Source organism: Pituophis catenifer, unplaced genomic scaffold, assembly GCF_029215685.1.
Source record: "Pituophis catenifer annectens isolate HBS135680 unplaced genomic scaffold, rPitCat1.0.hap2 SCAF_7, whole genome shotgun sequence".
In the NCBI taxonomy this organism is placed as follows: domain Eukaryota; kingdom Metazoa; phylum Chordata; class Lepidosauria; order Squamata; family Colubridae; genus Pituophis; species Pituophis catenifer.
The window spans coordinates 79181002-79201367 of NW_027256887.1; the positions used below are offsets into that span (position 1 = coordinate 79181002).

General features: G+C 41.7%; 1 protein-coding gene across 1 annotated transcript; it reads left to right on the forward strand.

Annotated features, from left to right (window-relative positions):
• The first annotated feature begins 1709 nt into the window (after positions 1–1709).
• Positions 1710–19253, forward strand: STRAP (serine/threonine kinase receptor associated protein). The gene is made up of 10 exons (XM_070947125.1): positions 1710–1963; positions 4498–4633; positions 4817–4898; positions 5091–5163; positions 6637–6733; positions 11000–11137; positions 12562–12698; positions 15513–15662; positions 16798–16863; positions 18207–19253. Exons 1-10 carry the CDS (start codon positions 1852–1854, stop codon positions 18266–18268), a joined length of 1053 nt encoding a protein of 350 aa, XP_070803226.1. The 5' UTR covers positions 1710–1851; the 3' UTR covers positions 18269–19253.
• Positions 19254–20366: the final 1113 nt, after the last annotated feature.

The following is a 20366-nucleotide window of genomic DNA, read 5'->3' on the forward strand; positions in this document are numbered from 1 at the left end:
ATGGTTTATAAACCACTCAGACTTTTTGGAGCTGGGCAGCCCTAATAATAAAAAATACAGAGAAATCACTTACTAAGCAATATTTCACTATGAACCTTTGTGCAATCAACTATTAATTAAAAATGATCATTTGAATTTACTACAGTGGTGAAATTCATTTTTTTTTACTACTGGTTCTATGGGCGTGGCTTGGTGGGCGTGGTGGGCGTGGTATGGGAAGGATACTACAAAAACCCCATTCCTTCCCCACTCCAGGGGAAGGATACTGCAAAAACTCCATTCCCTCCCCACTCCAGGGGAAGGATACTGCAAAATCTCCATTCCCACCCCACTCTGGGGCCACCCAGAGGTGGTGTTTGTCAGTTCTCTGAACTACTCAAAATTTTTGCTACCGGTTCTCCAGAACTGGTCAGAACCTGCTGAATACCATCTCTGATCTTAGCTACAAAGCCAGCTGCAAGGCGTTGAGGCAGTCAGATTTTCTCAACTCTAGGAACTCCAAACTACTTTTTCTTTTTATATATTAAGAGTGTGTGTGTGTTTTCATCAGTGGTGGGTTGTCCCCGGTTCGGACCGGTTCTCAAGAACTGGTAGTAAAACCGGTGGGAGGCCCCACCCACCACCCCGATGTTGTCTTCAGCGATCTGCGCATGCACAGAAGGCGCACGTGCGTGCACAAAACGAGCGCGCACACGTGATCCCGTTTCAAACTGGTGGTAAAGGTAAGTAGAACCCACCCCTGGTTTTTATATATATATATATACAAATATTGTTTATAAATATTTATAGTAAAATGTGTGTGTATATGTATATACGTGTGTATGTATATATACACACGTATATACATCAGAGGTGGGTTTCAGCAGGTTCTGACCAGTTCTGGAGAACCTGTAGCGGAAATTTTGAGTAGTTCCAAGAACCGGTAGTAAAAATTCTGACTGGCCCCGCCCCCATCTATTCTCCGCCTCCCAAATCCCAACTGATAAGGGAGGAAATGGGGATTTTGCAGTAATCTTCCCCTGGAGCGGGATGGGAATGAAAATTTTACAGTATCCTTCCCCTGCCACGCCCACCAAGCCATGCCACGCCCACCAAGCCACACCCACAGAACCGGTAATAAAAAAATTTGAAACCCACCACTGATATACATGTGTATGTATGTATATATGTGTACAAACTTACATACAAGCTCGCTTGGGCAGCATATAAATTAATTAAATAGTAAATAAATAAATAAATCTTCTAACTAAACTTTTATCCAATGGGAGATCAAGCCTGGCCTCTGGGGGGGCGGGGCCAGAAAGAGCCCTCCTCTTAAAGAGACAGTCCCTTTTTGAAAGCCCCGAAAGAAGCGCCGTGTTCTTTTGGCTTCGCCTTTTCTTCCTTTTCCCTCCTTGAGAGAGGTAAAAAACTTGCCAACGGGACAGATCGAACGGCGCTCTTTGGAAAGCATACGGCAATAATTCCCCTTACGGGGAATTGCTCAGGTGTCCAATGTGTGAAAAAGGAGCCCCGAGAAGGAAAGGAGCGGGAAAAAGAGACGAGGCCGAACCTTCCCGTAGTCTCTATGGCAGCGCTCCCTGCGACGTCACGGGCCCTCGCGCCAATCGCATCCCGATCCGGAAGTGACCATAGAGCCGAAAGGGAAAGAGCGCTCACCATGAGGGAGCTTCCGGCAACGACTATTCTTCCCTCTTCCCCCTCCCCTCCCATTTCCGGCCGCCGGTCCCCTCCGTCCCGTCACCAGGAGGCCAGGCCGCTCGCGTGGCCGTGGGAGACCGCTGCCTCCCCTTCACCCTCCCGGCCTCCCCCTTTCCGTTGCTCCTTCCTCTCACCCGACCGACCGGCGCCATGGCGATGAAGCAGACCCCGCTGACGTGCTCGGGCCACACGCGGCCCGTGGTGGACTTGGCCTTCAGCGGCATCACCCCCTACGGCTACTTCCTCATCAGCGCCTGCAAAGGTGAGCCCTGGATGGGGCGTCCCGGCCTTGGCCCGCAGCCCCCTCCCTTTGCGGGGATCGGCCTCCTCTCCAGCCCTCCCCACAACCCCCCGCGGGCCTGATCGGGGCTGCCTTTCGAAGGATCGGGGCTGGGCTTTGGGCAGGGGTGGGTAAAGGTGGCCCTTTTTTTTTTTTACAACCTGTGGACTTCAACTCCCAGAATTCCTGAGACAGCCTGGCTGTCTCAGGAATTCTGGGAGTTGAAGTCCACAGGTTGTTAAAAAAAAAAGGCCACCTTTACCCACCCCTGGCTTTGGGCATCGGCAGGAGTTTTCAGCCTGAGCCATGTGGGGCTACACCCCAAAAGGGCTTTTTTTTTTTTTTCCCAAAAGGAAACTGGACTTCCCTGGGTTAAATCCTCCCGCTCCCCCAACATGCCCTTTGCAAACGTTTCCCTTCTCATCTACTTCTCCAGTGGAAGAAGCTCCTTGGATGAGAAAGGAAACGTTCTCAAAGGAAGGGAAAAAATAAATCCAGCTGCTTTTTTGGGGGGGTGGGAGGAAACCACCTTTGGGACCATCATGGTCTGGATGATGGAGAATCTCATTAGACATGTCCGGCTATATAGTCTTTATGGGGTACAGATTAGTTTCAGAACCCCAGTGCGGACGGTGAAGTACAGGTAAGTCCTTGACTTAACAATAATTCATTTAGCAGCCGTTCAAAGTTACGGCACTGAAAGTCTATGGAGATTCTCAGTCATCCAGGTCAGGATTGTCCCAAAGGTGCTTTTTTTTTTTAAAGAGGCAACTGGACTTTCTTTGAAGATGTTTTGCTTCTCATCCAATGAGCTTCTTCAGCTCTTGACTAGATCAGAGGTCTTCAAACTTGGCAGCTTTAAGACTTGTGGAATTCTGGGAGTTGAAGTCCACAAGTCTTAAAGCTGCCAAGTTTGGGGACCCCTGGACTAGATGGTGGGGAATAGAAGGATTTATACTCCTTTGCAGACAGCTGGTCGTTTGCATTCTTTTGGCGGGTCGTTAAGGTCAGCTGGAGGTTTATCTGTCACCTAAGGTGGCCTAAGGTCACCTGAGTGGTGCAAATTGGTGTGGAGCCTTCTTGGAACTGTTGAAAGGACTGTGTTGTAGATTGGAGATAGATGATGTCTTATCCTCCCCCCCGCGTCTATTGAGAGAAGGCTGTTCAATTTTGACATAGATGACCTCTTTGACTCCTCTTGCAAACCAGTGGTCCTCTCTGTCCAAAATATGGACTTTGTTGTCTTCCAAAGAATGACCTGTGTCTTAAAGAGGGGTGGCTCAGTGTCTAAGGGATGCAGTGGCTCGGTGGCTAAGACGCTGAGCTTGTCGATTGAAAAGGTCGGCAGTTCAGTGGTTCGAATCCCTAGTGCCGTGTAACGGGGTGAGCTCCAGTTACTTGTCCCAGCTTCTGCCAACCTAGCAGTTTGACAGCACGTAAAAAAATGCAAGTAGGAAAAATAGGGACCACCTTTGGTGGGAAGGGAACAGTGCTCTGTGCGCCTTTGGCGTTTAGTCATGCCGGTCACATGACCACGGAGACGTCTTTGGACAGCGCTGGCTCTTTGGCTTTGAAACGGGGATGAGCACCCCACCCCCCCCCCACCCCCACCCCGAGTCGGGAACGACTAGCACATATGTGCGAGGGGAACCTTTACCTTTACCTTTACAATGTGAGAATATACTGTATATCCCTATATACTGTAGGGAAGGATGAAAAGGAAGAGAAAAATAGGATGTCCGTTAGAAAAATGGATAGATTCAACTACAATAGTAATAGGTGCACTGTTGGAACACATGAAGAACCAAGCTGGGTATAGAGAGTCCCAAAGAATATTTCTCTGTGGTTGCTCAGAGTTGACATCAACTGGAAGACACATAATTAAAATACATTTGTCTATTTGCGAAGAGTGGTTGTGTGGTTATGCAATTAGCAGGCAAGCTGCCATATGTTGAAGTTCTTGGATCACAGCTGAAAAAATAATCCAAGGCAATTTTTGTAACACTTTGCTAAACATTAGAATTCCTTATTAACCTACATGGGACTTTCTACCACTGGTAGTCCTCGATTTACAACCATTCATTTAGTTAATGGCACTGAAAAAAGTGACTTTTGACTGGTCCACACATGTACAACCATCATCGCATCTCCACAGTCACATGATCAAAATTCTGGTGCTTGGCAACTGGGAAAAATATTTGTGACAGTTTCAATGTTCCAGGGTCACCATTGCGACCTTCCCAGACAGCTTCCAATAAGCAAAGTCAGTAGGGGAAGCCACGATTCACTTAACAACTGCAGGGATTCACCCAGCAAGCGTGGCAAAAAAAGGTCATAAAATCAGGGTGCAACTCATTTAATCGCCTTGCTTAGTAACAGAAATTCTGGCCCCCACTGGGGTTGTTAGTCGAGGACGGCCTGGATGCTCTGTAGCCGTTTTCTGAATTTACAAATACCTCTAAACAAGTAGATGCTGTGTATTTGAGATTGTCTTACTTTTTTTCCCCCCCTTCCAGATGGCAAACCAATGTTTCGACAGGGTGACACAGGGGACTGGATTGGAACATTTCTTGGTCACAAGGGAGCAGTCTGGGGAGCCACGTTGAATAATGATGCCACTAAAGCAGCTACAGCCGCTGCAGATTTTACTGCGTAAGTGAAGAGTTTGTTGGATATGGAAATACTTGCAGCAACTTTAAGCTCTTATCAGGTCTCAACTCATTAAGTCAAACAATAGCTAGAAAGCTAACAATTTTGGGCAAAGGAGTCTGTATCTGGAGCTTTCTGAAAATACCATGTCATTAACTGAGGTTTTTGTTTGTTTGTTTGTTTCAGCAAACTGTGGGATGGTATTTCAGGAGATGAACTCCTCACGCTGGCTCACAAGCATATTGTCAAATCAGTGGACTTCACTCAGGTAAAAAGAAAAAGTACAAATGTCTTTTTGTCTGTCTTGATTTTCAAGATTTTGACTCTGCCTTTGCTTTTCTGAAGATAGTTGGCCTATCACTAATTTTACTGATTATTTTTTTTTAACTAATAAGATTTTAAAAGGTTCGGCATATAACCAACTTTCTCAATAAATGACAATGCTAATTTTCTCTTCTAGGACAGCAATTACTTGTTGACAGGTGGACAAGATAAATTGTTACGTATCTATGATTTAAACAAGCCAGAGGCAGGTGAGGTTTTTTATTAATATTATTATTCCTATGAATCAGTAAAATGAATACCAGAAGTTGCAAATATTTCTGTGCTAATTTGAAGGCTCAGCAAGCTGGCTTTTTTCATCTGGTTTTAATATTTTTTTTTATTTGTAACTGGTCAGAATATGTGAGAGTTGGGGGTGTCAAATAAACAAACAAATAAGAAAACTGTGATTAAGAAAAACCAGATTCAGACAAAATGTGTGCAAAATCTTCAGTTCACCCAACAAAATACAGGAAAGGACAGAATGTCTAGGGAGATTCTCAGTCATCCAGGTCATGGTTGTCCCAAAGATGGGTTTTCAAGAGGCAACTGGTCTTTTTCCTTGAAGACATTTTAGCTTCTCATCCAAGAAGCTTCTCCAGTCTACAACACTGTCCTTTCAGCAATTCCAAGAAGACTCCACACTGATTTGCACAGATAAACCTTCAGGTGGCCTCAACGACTCTCTAAAAGAATGCAAATGACCATCTGTCTGCAAGGAATATAAATCCTTCCATTCCCTACCATCCAGTCGAAGAAGCTTTTTGGATGAGAAGTGAAACGTCTTCGAAGAAAAACAAGAAAGTCCAGTTTCCTCTTGAAAAAGCATCTTTGGGAAAGGACAGAATATGATCCTGAACTTTATTGCAAAAAAAAAAAAAAAAAAACCCAAAACTTTGAACAGCTAATTTTGTTAATGTTGTAAATAAGTTGGATTGCCTTTATTATCATAATATCAGCAGAGTGGGATCTTAGGACAGGAGTCCATGGCCCTACTCAATGGAATAGGCAAGGGAAGAAATGAAAATGACAGAGCTCTCTTATCACTTCCTGAAGTAGTAGTAGTAGTAGTAGTAATAGTAATAATAATAATAATAATAATAGTAATAATAATAATAATAATAATAATAATAATAATTTTATTTCTATACCGCCCTTCTCCCGAAGGACTCAGGGCGGTGTACAGCCTATTTAAAAACACAAGACAAAACATCGATTAAAATTTAAAATAATTAAATAAATTTGGCTCAATTTAAAACCCCACAAATTTAAAATTCCCCAATTTAAAATTATTATGTTGCTAGCTCAGCCTGGCGGAACAACAAGGTCTTCAGTGCGCAGCGAAACACCCGGAGGTCGGAGATCTTACGTATCTTAAGTAAGAAGGGTAAATGCATATAGTCATATAAGGAGGACTTTTTTACGCCCAAAGCTGACAAAGGAATTTAGCCCCATGGGAGCAAGGAGAAACGTGATATATTCTTCCTCTGTTTTTCTTTAATCTTTCCCTGTATGCATGGGAATATCCCGAAATATCCGAACATGCACTATATGCTCTAATATACAATAATTACTTCCGTTATTTTTATTTGTTAACCACAGGTGTAGTGGGAAATACAACCTTACTGAAATGTAAGAAAAGAGGTTTTTCATTTTAAATACAAAATATTTCCTCTACTTTTCAGAACCTGAGGTGGTCAGTGGTCACACGTCTGGTATTAAAAAGGCTCTGTGGAGCAGTGATGATACGCAGATCCTTTCGGCAGATGATAAAACAGTCAGGTAAGAAATCATCAGTGCCTCTTCCCTTAGTGCTATAAAAGAAATGGGTAGTGGAATTGTCCAGTTATCACCTTCACTATAAAACTAGGTTTTGAATTTGAGCATACATGCTTGGCTTTCCACACATTGGGCTTTACCATGTAAGTCAGTGTCTTTCACTATAAGTAGTTCTGGATTTACGATCGTAATTGAGGCTGGAACTATGTCGTAAATTGCGGTGGTCCATTTTATGCAATTGTGTCTGGCTGATTTTACGACCTTTGTTGCAGCCGTTGTTCAATGAATCCATTTTAGAATAGAATAGAATTCTTTATTGGCCAAGTGTGATTGGACACACAAGGAATTTGTCTTTGGTGCATATGCTCTCAGTGTACATAAGAAGAATAAAATACATTCATCCAAGAATCATAAGGTACAACGCTTAATGATAGTCATAGGATACAAATGAGCAATCAGGAAACAATATCAATATAAATCGTAAGGATACAAGCAACAAAGTTACAGTCATACAGTCATAAGTGGAAGGAGATGGGTGGTGGGAACGATGAGAAGACTAATAGTAATAGTAATGCAGCCTTCGTGAATAGTTTGACAGTGTTGAGGGAATTATTTGTTTAGCAGAGTGATGGCATTCAGGAAAAAACTTTTCTTGTGTCTAGTTGTCTTGGTGTGCAGTGCTCTATAGCGTCATTTTGAGGGTAGGAGTTGAAACAATTTATGTCCAGGATGCGAGGGGTCTGTAAATATTTTCACAGCCTTCTTTTTGACTTGTGCAGTATACAGGTCCTCCATGGAAGGCAGGTTGGTAGTAATTGTTTTTTCTGCAGTTCTAATTATCCTCTGAAGTCTGTCTGCCTTGTTGGGTTGCAGAGCCAAACCAGACAGTTATGGAGGTGCAGATGACAGATTCAATAATTCCTCTGTAGAACTGGATCAGCAGCTCCTTGGGCAGTTTTCTGAGTTGGCGCAGAAAGAACGTTCTTTGTTGTGCTTTTTTGATGACGTTTTTGATGTTAGGTGTCCATTTTAGGTCTTGAGATATGATAGAACCTAGAAATTTGAAGGTCTCTACTGTTGATGCTCTGTTTGTCTAGTATTGTAAGAGGTAGTAGTTTATTTATTATTCAGTGACCACTCTTTTCTGGAAACCAGAAGTAAACACTGGCAAAAAAGCCTTCAAAAGTCACAATCATGTGACCCGGATGTCACAAATAGCTGTAAATGTGAGACGGTTGCCAAGCGTCCAAAAGATGATGTGACCAGGGCTGGGGGGTGGGGGGGGGCGGGATTTTGGAACTCCAGAAATGGGTCCTAAGTAGTTCTGGGGAGATGCATTGTAACTTCAAATGGTTGCTGAGCAACTGGTCTTTATGCGAGGATTACCTATGCTGTGATTCAGGTTCAATTTGATTTTTACTCGGATTCCGGTATCCCTCAGAGCCAAGTGCAAAAGGCTGTCGAGGTATCAAGAAGAGTGGTATATAGTATTTAATTTTAAGAAGCAGAGTGCTTGCACATGTTCAAGCTGGGATTTGTTTTCTTTAGAACAGCTGACCTCAGCTTTTTTTTCATTTTCCTTTCTTAGTTTACTCCCAAACTGCACTCCTCTATCTAATTTTAAGAAGCAAGTCTTACCACGTTGTGGTTTTACCGGTTGGGAGACAAGCAGTCCCTGATTTATTGCAGGGCTTCTCGATCTCAGGGCCTTTTAAGATGTGTGGATTTCAACTCCCGGAAATTCCCAGCCAGCCATGCTTATAAGCAGAGAATTAGAGCTTTCACAAGTGATCACACATTTAGTACAAATACATCAAAGGTTACAGAAATATGGTCTACAGTTGAAGAGTATGTTCATATACCGTATTTTTCGGAGTATAAGACGCACCTCCCTTTTTTGGTGAGGAAAAGAAGAAAAAGAAATCTCCCTCTGCCTCTGAGCAATTTTGCCTTGTTGCAGCAAACATCCTGCTTTACTTTTATTTTCGTTTTCAGCATAGCTTGATTAGCACAAGGAAAAAAAAAATCTGCTCCAGCAATTTACCTCTTTGCAGCAAGCAGCAGAGCCCTGCGCAAAACAGCTGAGAGTAAATCAGCTGAGAGTCGGGAGGCCGATCCAATCAACTTGTGCTAATTAGCCTGTGCTGAAGCTGAAAGGAGCTGTTTTTTCTTGCTGTTTGCTTGCAAGGAGGTAACTGCTGGGAGGCAGAGGCCAGTGGGTGGACGGGGCTACATTTGATGTATAAGACGCACCTAAATTTTCATCCCCTTTTAGGGGGGAAAATGGTGCGTCTTGTACTCCGAAAAATACGGAACTTAACCCATACTGATCTTACCAACATGGGGGATCTTAAACAAATGGTGGCCACAGTAGTACAAGTTTGTATCACGTGCACAATTCTCTATTTATACTTTCAGAATATTCAACTTGACAGCCAATCTTAAATATTCATTAGGGTATCCAGTAAATGGAAAACATGTTTTCGAATTGATAGTAAGAAACTTTTTGGATGTGTTTTTATTATATTAATAGTTGTCAGTTTTGTTTCCCATATTGGAAATTGATTTCAAACAAATGCTTTTAAAAATTCATTTCCATTGTACTCTCTGTTAAAATTGGGCTGTGTTGTAACTTTGAGATGACCATGGAACATATTGGCGTATGGTAAAACCTTGATTTTTACTGTTCAGCTAACTGGAAGCAATTGACGAAACTGTAGTTCAGATTTCACTCCCCAGAACCATACCGTTGGACATAAAGTAGATGATAGGAGTAAAGTTGCAGAATTTGTGTAAATTATACGAGCGATCTTAACAGTTTCATAAGGCATAAATGATTTCAATTCCATAATTGTGGAAATGATGTTAGTTTAACACAGAGGTTTTCAAACTTGGCAGCTTTAAGACTTGTGGGCTTCAACTCCCAGAATTCTCCAGCCAGCTGGCTGGAGAATTCTGGGAGTTGAAGTCCACAAGTCTTAAAGCTGCCAAGTTTGGGGACCCCTGGTTTAACAGGTATTCCGTCTGTCCAAATGACCCATAAAATCATATCATGGTTTGAATTGTGTTTAAGTCTGAACTTGGGATATTGGTTAAGACGGTGTTTCTCAACTTTGGATACTTGAAAAATGTGTGGACTTCAACTCCCAGAATATCTGGCTGGGGAATTCTGGGAGTAGAAGTCCCCTCATCCTCAAGGTTGAGAAACACTGGGTTAAGACTTCTGGTTAAGACTGCTGGGAAAGTACTGTTGATCATTTTATTTCTTTTATTAAATTTCTGTGCCGCCATTTCCCCTACAAGGTGACTCTGGTGGGTCATACAGGAAGTTCTCAACCTACAACCACAATTGGAACCAGACTTTCTGTTGTTTAAGTGAGTCGCACCAATTTTACAACTTTTTTGGTTGCTAAGCAGATCGCTGCTATTGTTAAGTGAATCACACAGTTGTTAAGTGACTCCAACTTCCCCAATTGATTTGGCTTGTCAGAAGCTGGTTGAGAAGGTCACAGATGGAGATCACATGACCCCAGGATTCGACAGTTGTCATAAGTCCATGCTGGCTGCCAGTGCCTGAATTTTGGTTATGTATCTGTGGTGATGGTGTGATGGTCGTAAGCGTGAGGGCTGGTTGTGAGTCATTTTGCTCAGTGCTCTGGTAACTCCAAATGGACACTATATGAATGGTTGTAAATTGAGGACTAACTGTGATGTTGTCAGGTAGTTTTGTCGATGACCCGTTAAATACTAAAGTAATTGACCATTTAAGTTTCCTTTTAAGAGTTTGTTGCTCTTCCATTATCAATCAGATGTGTTTTTTTTTTTAATTTAATTTATATGCCGCCCTTCTCCGGAGACTCAGGGCGGCTTACAATGCGTTAAGCAATAGCCTTCATACTTTTGTATATTTTTATACAAAGTCAGCTTATTGCCCCCACAATCTGGGTACTCATGTTAGAATTACAGATTTGTTAGGTTAAATACGTCTCATTTTCTGCCTCTTTTTTTCCACGTTCAGTGGGTTCTGCATTCATTCACACTCAAAGTGGGTGAATGCGTAATCGGAATAAATGTAACATGTTTTTCTTTTTATGTAACAGCAATGACAATTAAAAAAAAAAAACACTTGATATGCCTAAACTATATTGTAAGTAGGTTGAGAGATTATCATGGTAGCGAAGAGCATTTTATCCAGGAGTGTTTGGTGTTTTGACTTACTGGATTGCAATTATGAATTAAATAAATTTCACTCTTGTCTCTCCACTTCAGGCTCTGGGACAGAAATACACTGACAGAAGTGAAGGCGATAAACGTTGCCATGTCCGTGAGTAGCATGGAATACGTGCGCGAAGGGGAGATAATAGTCATCACCTATGGCCGGACCATTGCCTTTCACAGTGCAGAAACGTAGGTTTGTTTTTAACACGTGTGTGTTTCATTCATCAGGTCATGCAGACAAACTGGTCAAGCGTAGAATAGCCTGTAGAGACAGTGTGCCTATCATGGCATCAGTCTAAATAATTTCTATACTTTACATTAGTACATGTATTCAAGCCTACTTGTTTTTGCTGAAAAAAAGAAAGAATGTCTAGTTTGCTGGTGGGGAAGATTTTAAAATTTATAAATAGGATTATAATACCGCTGAAGAACTAGGCATGTGATTATATACTGCTCAAAAAAATAAAGGGAACACAAGCAGAAGACATCCGAGATCTGAATGAATGAAATAGCCTTATTAAATACTTTGTTCTTTACATACAGTAGTTTATACACTGCTCAAACAATTAAAGGGAACACAAAACTATTGTTATGTAACGAACAAAGTATTTAATAAGGCTATTTCATTCATTCAGATCTCGGATGTCTTCTGCTTGTGTTCCCTTTATTTTTTTGAGCAATGTATTTAAATGACCTTCAGAGTATATATATTTTTCTTTGCTAAAAAAAAACAGAGTTGTTGATTTCTTTTTGCTGTGATAGTTGTTTCCTGGTCTATGTAATAGTGGCACTCAACCTCCATTGCCTAGGCCAGAGGTCTCCAACCTTGTCAACTTTTAAGACTTGTGGACTTCAACTGCCACTCCACAAGTCTTGAAAGTTGACAAGGTTGGAGACCCCTGACCTAGGCTACAGAGCAAAAGGAATTCTGTTATCCCTGCCATCCCTGGCATTGCATGTGTGTGTGTATCTATCTGTATCTAAGGGAAAATCCCTGCATCTGATTGCAAATGATAACTATAATCTCAAATGTTTTTACAGAAGTTTCCTTTGGTTTCTTTTCAAGCGTGCCTTACTTTTATTGTGCAAAATATATTACAAAAATAAAAATCACCGTCCTCTAAAAATGGATCTCTTTTTGCTAACAAGCACTCAGCTTTCTAATAAGTGAATTTCGTTCAAATAAAAATCCCTCCTTATAGCGTTTTCTTATTGGTTATTGGTTATTGGTTCAATTTATATGCCGCACTTCTCCGGAGACTCAGGGCGGCTTACAATGCTTTAAAGCAATAGCCTTCATACTTTTGTATATACCTGCTTAGTAGGGCTTTTGGGCCCCCCTAAGCGGTGTTCTTTTTTTTATACAAAGTCAGTTTATTGCCCCCACAATCCGGGTCCTCATTTTACCTACCTCGGAAGGATGGAAGGCTGAGTCAACCTTGAGCCTGGTGACATTTGAACTCGCAGTAATTGCAGGCAGTCGGCAGCTAAATGCTACTTTAACAGCACTTTAGTCTGCTGCTCCACCAAGGCTCTTCTTTGACATGTTTTGTTCAATATCGGATTTTCTTTTTAAAAAAATAATCGTTGTGCTTTTTGTTTTCTCTCCATAGTCTGGAACCGATTAAATCGTTTGAGGCACCTGCAACAATCAATTCTGCGTCTCTCCATCCGGAGAAAGAATGTCTAGTTGCTGGCGGTGAAGATTTTAAACTTTATAAATATGATTATAATACCGGTGAAGAATTAGGTATGTGATATATTTAAATGACCTTCAGGGCATGTTTGGATGAATTTCATGGCTGTTCAAAAAACAACAACCATCTTAACTGCTAATTGTAAAAGTTTAAACTTGAAAGTTTTGGGGGAATTAGCAAAGCATTGATAACAATCCTAACTCATAATTGTCAAGTTGGTACTGTACTCATATTTTATTCCATTGGACCTTGAATTGTGGCTTTAAACATATGATGATGTTTCTCCAACTGCATTTGTTTATATGTCATTGTGTTCAAGTCACTTTTGCATCACTCATATTGCAGACTGATATATAAGTTTGCATGTAGACCCAATTATAATTAGCAGAATACTGTGTGCTCATGTCTATCTATGGGTGAGATATAGATAAAAAATAGACAAGAGTAAGGCTCCTAATTCCTTTTTCTTATAGTTAGCTGATAACTCAATTCTTTTTTTTTTAAAAAAAAAAAGGTCACTCGTCCGGATGGCTCATTTATCTTCAAAACCCCAATACTTTTGAGAACTGAAGTAGCTGCAGCCAAAAATGGTGCCGCCATTTTGGGGGAAAAAACACCTCACACCATTTTTTTCAATGCCATCTGTTGCAAGAATCGAGTGCAATTAAAGGGGCAGAAATACTTTTTTTTCTGTGGCAGGAAAGATAAGGAAATTTAGAACTCCTGCCATTAGGTATTAAAAGTTTGGGCAAGATTGCAGGAGAAGGGATATTAATAGACAGATTGAGCAAAAACTCATGTGCTAGTCATCTCCCGGATCGACTACTGCAATGCTCTCTACCTGGGGCTGCCCGTGAAGACCACCCGGAGGCTTCAGCTGGTACAGAATGCGGCCGCGCGGGTTGTTGCGGAGGGACCTGATACTCCCATATTACACCTGTCCTGCGCGGCTTGCATTGGTTGCCGGTTGCCCTCTGGGTGAGATTCAAGGTGCTGGTGATTATCTATAAAGCCCTTCATGGCTTAGGCCCAGGCTATTTGTTGGACCACCTGCAACCAGCGTCAACTTCCCATCGCCCGGTGCGCTCTCACAGAGGGCCTACTCAGGGTGCCGTCGGCTAGACAATGTCAGCTGGCGACCCCCAGGGGTAGAGCTTTCTCTGTGAGCGCCCCCACCCTTTGGAATCAACTTCCCTTGGGGCTCTGGTTGGCCCCTGACTTTCGCACCTTCCGCCGTGAATTGAAAACCGGGCTATTTATGTCCCCCGGCCTGGACTGATGGGGTAGTATATTTTAAAATTTTTAAAACTTTTCATATTTTTGTGTATATTTATTGATTTTAACAGTTGCTTGGTCGATTGTTGTTGTGAGCCGCCCTGAGTCCTTGGAGATAGGGTGGCATACAAATTTTATAAATAAATAAATAAATAAATAAATAAATAAATAAATAAATAAATAAATAAATAAATAAATAAATAAATAAATAAATAAATAAATAAAAAAAAACAGATAGAAAATGGCGCCTTAAAAAGCTGAAATGTGTTCAGTATCTGAAAGCTATTGGTAAAGCTGGATCTTGATTGTGCAAAAGTTCAAAAGTCACAAGTATAGGTGTAATTAGTTCGTTTTGACTGGACTGGATCCATACAGAAAGTTGGTTATTTTTTACTTCCTATGGCTTTTGCCAAAGTTCTCTTTGTAGTTTTGCTGGGAAAATCCCAAATTTCCCTGTACTATTTCCATGCCAGAGAATATTTATCACTCTTTAATTATTAATCCTTGACCTGTGTTTCTGTGACCCACCTGGGCATAGCAATAACGGTAACGATATTCATTAGAGTCACATCCTATTCTTTGCATATAGGAGCTCAGGGTGGTATATATGCTGCTCCATCCTCCTGTTTTTCCCTACAACAGCAAACCCTGTAAAATAGGTTGGGCTGAGTGAGAATGACTAGCCCATATTTCCTCAAGAGGAAACTTGGGTGGTCAATGGTGAACTTCAACCTGGGTCTTCCTGCTCCTAGTCCTACACTTAACCCACTACACCAGTGGTATCAAACTCGATTTCATTGAGGGACACATCGACGTCATTTGTGTCGGGGGACCCTGTGGGGGCCCAAATGCTCGGCCAGTGAAAACGGGCTCCCGAGCTCCATTTTTGGCTGCAACAGCTTCCTGCAACCCTCTGCCAGTGAAAATGGAGCTCGGGAAGGCCGCCCACAGCCCTTGCGAGCTCCATTTTCGGCTGCGATGGCCTCCTAAAATCCTCTTCCAGCAAAAACTGAGTTTAGGAGGGCCATTCACTGCCCTCCCGAGCTCCATTTTCACTGGCAGAGGCAGCTCAGGCCAGTCTTTCGCTGTTTCCAGGGCAGCTCCACGGGCCAGATCTAAGCACCCCGCGGGCCTTGAGTTTGATACTATACTGGCTATTTATATCAGGGAGATTGATATTGAATTTTGAGTTTCTCATCCTTGCAGTGAACCCTCTAGGAAATTCTCAGTTAACATCCCTGAACAGGGATAGAATAATATTGAGTGTGAGCTGATGTGGTTTTTGTCTTCACTTTTAACAATAAAAGTCTTATGTACCTGTGGTTGCTGCAATATCCCCTAATCTCATCTCTTTTCTGGTGGCAAATTCACATCCAGGCCATCAGAGGGCCCTTCTGTTACATCCTACAAGCGATGCTTTTCTAAAATTTGAGGCCTCCTTAATGTTGCTCCACAAGAGAAGGCAGAATTTTTCGCTTGAAGCCCCATCGCAGGGCAAAGCTCTCTCTCTTTTTGTTGTTTCCTTAAAAGCTTGAGCTGAGTCCTTTCGGTGCTTTCCCTCTCCTTATTGACGTGTTACAATTTCTTTGCAGAATCTTACAAGGGGCACTTTGGGCCGATTCACTGTGTCAGATTTAGCCCAGATGGAGAGTTGTATGCTAGCGGCTCAGAGGACGGAACGCTGAGGCTGTGGCAGACGACAGTAGGGAAAACATATGGTCTCTGGAAATGTGTGATTCCTGGTAAGAAGTGTTTTTTCTATTGGGATCCAAGCGTTCGCTAACTTGTTTGTTCTCTGATTTACGAGATAATTAACTACAGAATTCTACCGAAGCGGAGGCAGTCTTGCGACTTAACGACCATTCATTCTGTGTGACCGTTTGAAGTTTGGTTGTGAAAAAAAGTAACGCAACCATTGGCATTGCCCTTAACAGTCATAACGATCAAAATTTGGGCCCTTGGCCACTGGCATGTATTTATCACAGCTGCAGCATCCAGCTGCAAGGGACACCCGGGTTGCCAGTTGCAACCTTCCCAGTTGGCTTTTGATAAGCAGAGTCAATGAGGGTATCCCGATTCGTTTAATGACCGTGGCAAAACGACCGTGGCAAAAAGGTCATAAAATAGGGCACGACACACTTAACCAACTGCCTCCCTCGGCAACTGAAATTCTGGTCCCAAATGTGGCCGTAAATCAAGGATTACCTGCATTTCTTTTGGCTTCGCTGCTCAGTAACTTACCAACACCTGATCAGATTGTATAGCAGGAAAAGATTGGGCAGTGCATTTTGATTAAAACTTGCCATTAAAATGCCAATCCTGTATTGTACCACTTTGATCTGGGCCTGTTGGGGTTAGTGATGCTCCGTGTGAAAGAAACCACCTAATATCATCCTTTGAGAAGAGAAGAGAAGAGAAGAGAAGAGAAGAGAAGAGAAGAGAAGAGAAGAGAAGAGAAGAGAAGAGAAGAGAAGAGAAGAAACCACCTAATATCATCCTTTGAGAATATCATCCTTTGAGAAGGCTAGGTAGAGGTTTTCCTTCAGGCATGAGGGATGGGGTGGATTGAAGGCTATTAAGGAGGTAGAGCTCTCTTCCACCAACTGCCATGACCACCTGAAATGGAAAACTGTTGCTTTTCTAAGGCCAGTAAATTGTAGCTGGTTCATGATGCATATCTATGTAAGAGAGTAGATAGATCATCCCCAGGCAGCCTTATCTGAAGGAAAATCATATCAAACGGCTCTGGAACATGTTTTGTGCCTGGCGGAATGCTGCCTGTTTTGTAAATGTTTATGAAAGTGACAAGTTGAATGACGTAAAATTATGGCTAATTTTCTAATTCTGATTTCTAATTTTCTAATTCTCTTTCTCCAGAGGAAGAAGGTGGAGAGCTGGCTAAGGCTAAAGTCAACCTTCCAGGAACTGCAGAAGAAGAATTAGGTAATGATTGAATGGTAGAATCTAACCACAACCAGAGGTTGACCTTTCGGTGTGTAGGATAAGGTAGCAAGTAAGAACTGAAGAGATATAAAAGTTCCAATATGAATCACGTTAAACAGTGTTTCTCAAATTTGACAACTTTAAGATGGGTGGACTCATACTCCCAGAATTCCCCTGGCAGTTAAAAGTCCAGCCTATGAAAACAGAGGATACGCTATGAAACTATGATCATTTTCTATCTCGTTTCCATTAAAATATTTTAATAGAGGTAGTCTTCCGCTTACAACAGTTTGTTTAGTGACTGTTCAAAGTTACAACGGCACTGAAAAATGTGACTTATGACCGTTTTTTAGTTACGACCTTTCCAGCATCCCCGTCATCAAAATTTAGATGCTTGGCAGTTGGTTCCTATTTTAATGACTACTAATGTGTTCCAAGATCGTGTGATCCCCTTTTGTGACCTTCCAAGCAGCAAGGGAGAAGCCATATTCACTTAACAACCAGGTTACTAACTTACCAACTGCAGTGATTCACTTAACTGAGGTCAGGAAGGTTCTAAAAATGGGGCAAAATTCACTTAACTGTCTCACTCAACGACAGAAATTTTGTGGCTCATTGTGGTCGTAAGTTGAGGACTACTTGTAGCACCAATATTTTAACTGGCCTTTTTTTTTGGAAAAACCTCACAATGTCTGGAAGATAACGTTCCTTGTTTTTGGGCTGGTGTTGGTTGGAAGATCACAAGAGGGAGATTCACACTAGCCTACTGGCTTAAAGTTAAAGTTAAGTTAGGGATGCTGTGGCTCAGTGGCTAAGACGCTGAGCTTGTCAATCAAAAGGTCGGCAGTTCAGCAGTTCGAATCCCTAGTGCCGCGTAACGGGGTGAGCTCCCGTTACTTGTCCCAGCTTCTGCTAACCTAGCAGTTCGAAAGCACGTAAAAAATGCAAGTAGAAAAATAGGGATCACCTTTGGTGGGAAGGTAACAGCGTTACGTGCGCCTTTGGCGTTTAGTCATGTTGGCCACATGACCACGGAGACGTCTTTGGACAGCGCTGGCTCTTCGGCTTTGAAACGGAGATGAGCACCGCCCCCTAGAGTCGGGAACGACTAGCACGTATGTGTGAGGGGAACTTTTACCTTTTACCTTACTGGCTTAAAAGGCCAACTGTGACCGGATGCTACTTCCAGGAGCAAATCCAAGGATCTGTAGACTGGAATAGATAACTGAGTTATGGGTGAAATACAGGCATGGCAATACATATATTTTTTAATTAACCTCTGCTAAATGTTAACGGAGGATTTTTTTTTTCTTCTTGTTCTTCCCTCATGCTCAACTTGGCAGAAGACCTTGGCTCTGAAAACACAGATTCCATCTACAGCACACCTCCTGAAGTTAAGGCTTGAGCGTCACAGCCGTTAAGGACAACACACGCGAACTCGTTGAGATTCGATCCCAAAAAAGAAAAAAATGGAAAAAGCAAACAAACAAACAGCAGTCATATGCAACAGCACCGGGGGTGTGCGCAAAGTGAATCGAAGGCAAATAGAGAGGCAGTAATTGATGAGAATGCATAGGAACAGGTTGTCGAAAGGTGAATAGAGACAAAAAAAAAAAAAAGTTAACGGTTTGGCTGTCTTTTAAGCGTCATTGCCTTTTGTTAAGTCTGAACATAACCAGGCGCCAAGATCCTGTTTTTTCTCCAGTGTTAAGATTAAGTCATTGTAGTGTTTTATTATTGAGGAGAAATGTAACGGTATCTTGGTTAGAGTATGTTCTCTGAAAGTGGGGAAGGGGGAACAAAAGGCAGGGGGTTATTTGGTTAAATAAAATATTTGTGGTTTAAGGGGTTTTTGCCCTCCCAATTTTATTGTACACTGCTTCTGTTTCCAAATCATCTAAATAAAATGCTCCTACAATCGCACTCCTAGAAAACGTTATAAAGCTTACCAGGTTTAATTCATCTGTTTCTGAACAGTACTGAATAGCCTGGGGCTTTGTATTTTAAAAAAAAGAAAAGGGGGGGAGAGTAAGATTTGGGGGTGTGTTTTGCACGATAGGTGGCTGAATGCCCTGCTGCTTGAAGCTTGTATGTTCTTCTCCAGTAAAACTTGGTAATTCAAAATTTATCTCTAAAAAGATAACATGTGAAGGAGCATCCCTATATTAATTGCCTCTGGTCGAAATTGTTCATATACTATCTGAATTTACACTATTGTCAAAACATACCTACTTAGCCATTGTATTTCTTCTGGACTTCTTTTAAACGGAAGCAGCTAAGTATTTCTATATGATTTTTAATGTGTGTTTTTTTTTTCCAAAAACGAACTGTATGTATACATCAAATAATTCATATGCTGCATAGGAATAAAATGGTGGTTTAAAGAGTCATCTGCATTAACCGGAGACTAAATATAAGATCGGCCATTGACGTTTAGAAATGGCAGCATGTGTTCAGAATACACTACATCTAACATAAAAGGAATACAAGCCCATTATTTTAGAACAGCCTTTCCCATCCTCTTCCTCTTTAGGTATCCATTGAGTTGCAGTAAATCGTCTTACACTCATATCTATGATCTGAACGATGCAGTTCAGCAAATCTGGCAGGTTCAATGTTGAAAAAGATTCTAACAGAGCATTCTGTCAGCGCAAGGGGAGCTGAGAATTAAGATGAACTCTGCGACACACGGATTCTATGGACGTAGTAAAATACCTGAAATATTAATGCAGTTATTAGGATGGATTGGTTAAAAAGAATGCTCTCCATCTTTAGTGGAAAAGAATGTGAAAAAGATGAAAAACGTATCCTCTGAATCTACAGTTATATAGGACCATGCATTTAGGAATATGGCCTTTAGGAGAAATAATAACATTACTGCATTTTGAATACAGATTACAAAATCAAATAATACAGGAAGAATAATTGTAGCCTAGCCTTGGATACTGGTTTGTTTGTTTGTTTTTGCAGACGGTCTTTTTCTAGTGGGAAGGTCTGAGAGTGTTAACAAAAACAAAATTTGAATGAATCGGCTGATTCTAGAGTACCAACTCTCTTGGTTGCTTACAAATGCAGTAATTTTTCCCCCCTGTATCTTGCTGCTCCATCTTTTTTTGCATTCGTTTCTGGCAGACATTTTTGCTTGAACCCTCCATCTATACGCAAGTACATGGATATGATAACCTGATGCCATTAGCTATGTAGTAGAAAAATACAGGATGTTCATTTTCCTATAAGAAGGATTTCCCATTCTGTGTGTGCTCCCTTCCTATTGAAATGTTCAAGGGTAGATCTTGCAGAGATTACAGGTAGTGCTCCACTTACAATTATTCATTTAGCGACCATCCAAAGTTACGACGGCATTGGAAAAAAGTGACTCTTAATGCAGCATCCCCACTGTCTTGTGATCAAAATTTGAGCGCTTGGCAAACAACACGCACTTACTAAAGTTGCAGAGTTCCAGAGTCACGTGATTGCCATGTGTGACCTCCCCAGCTGGCTTC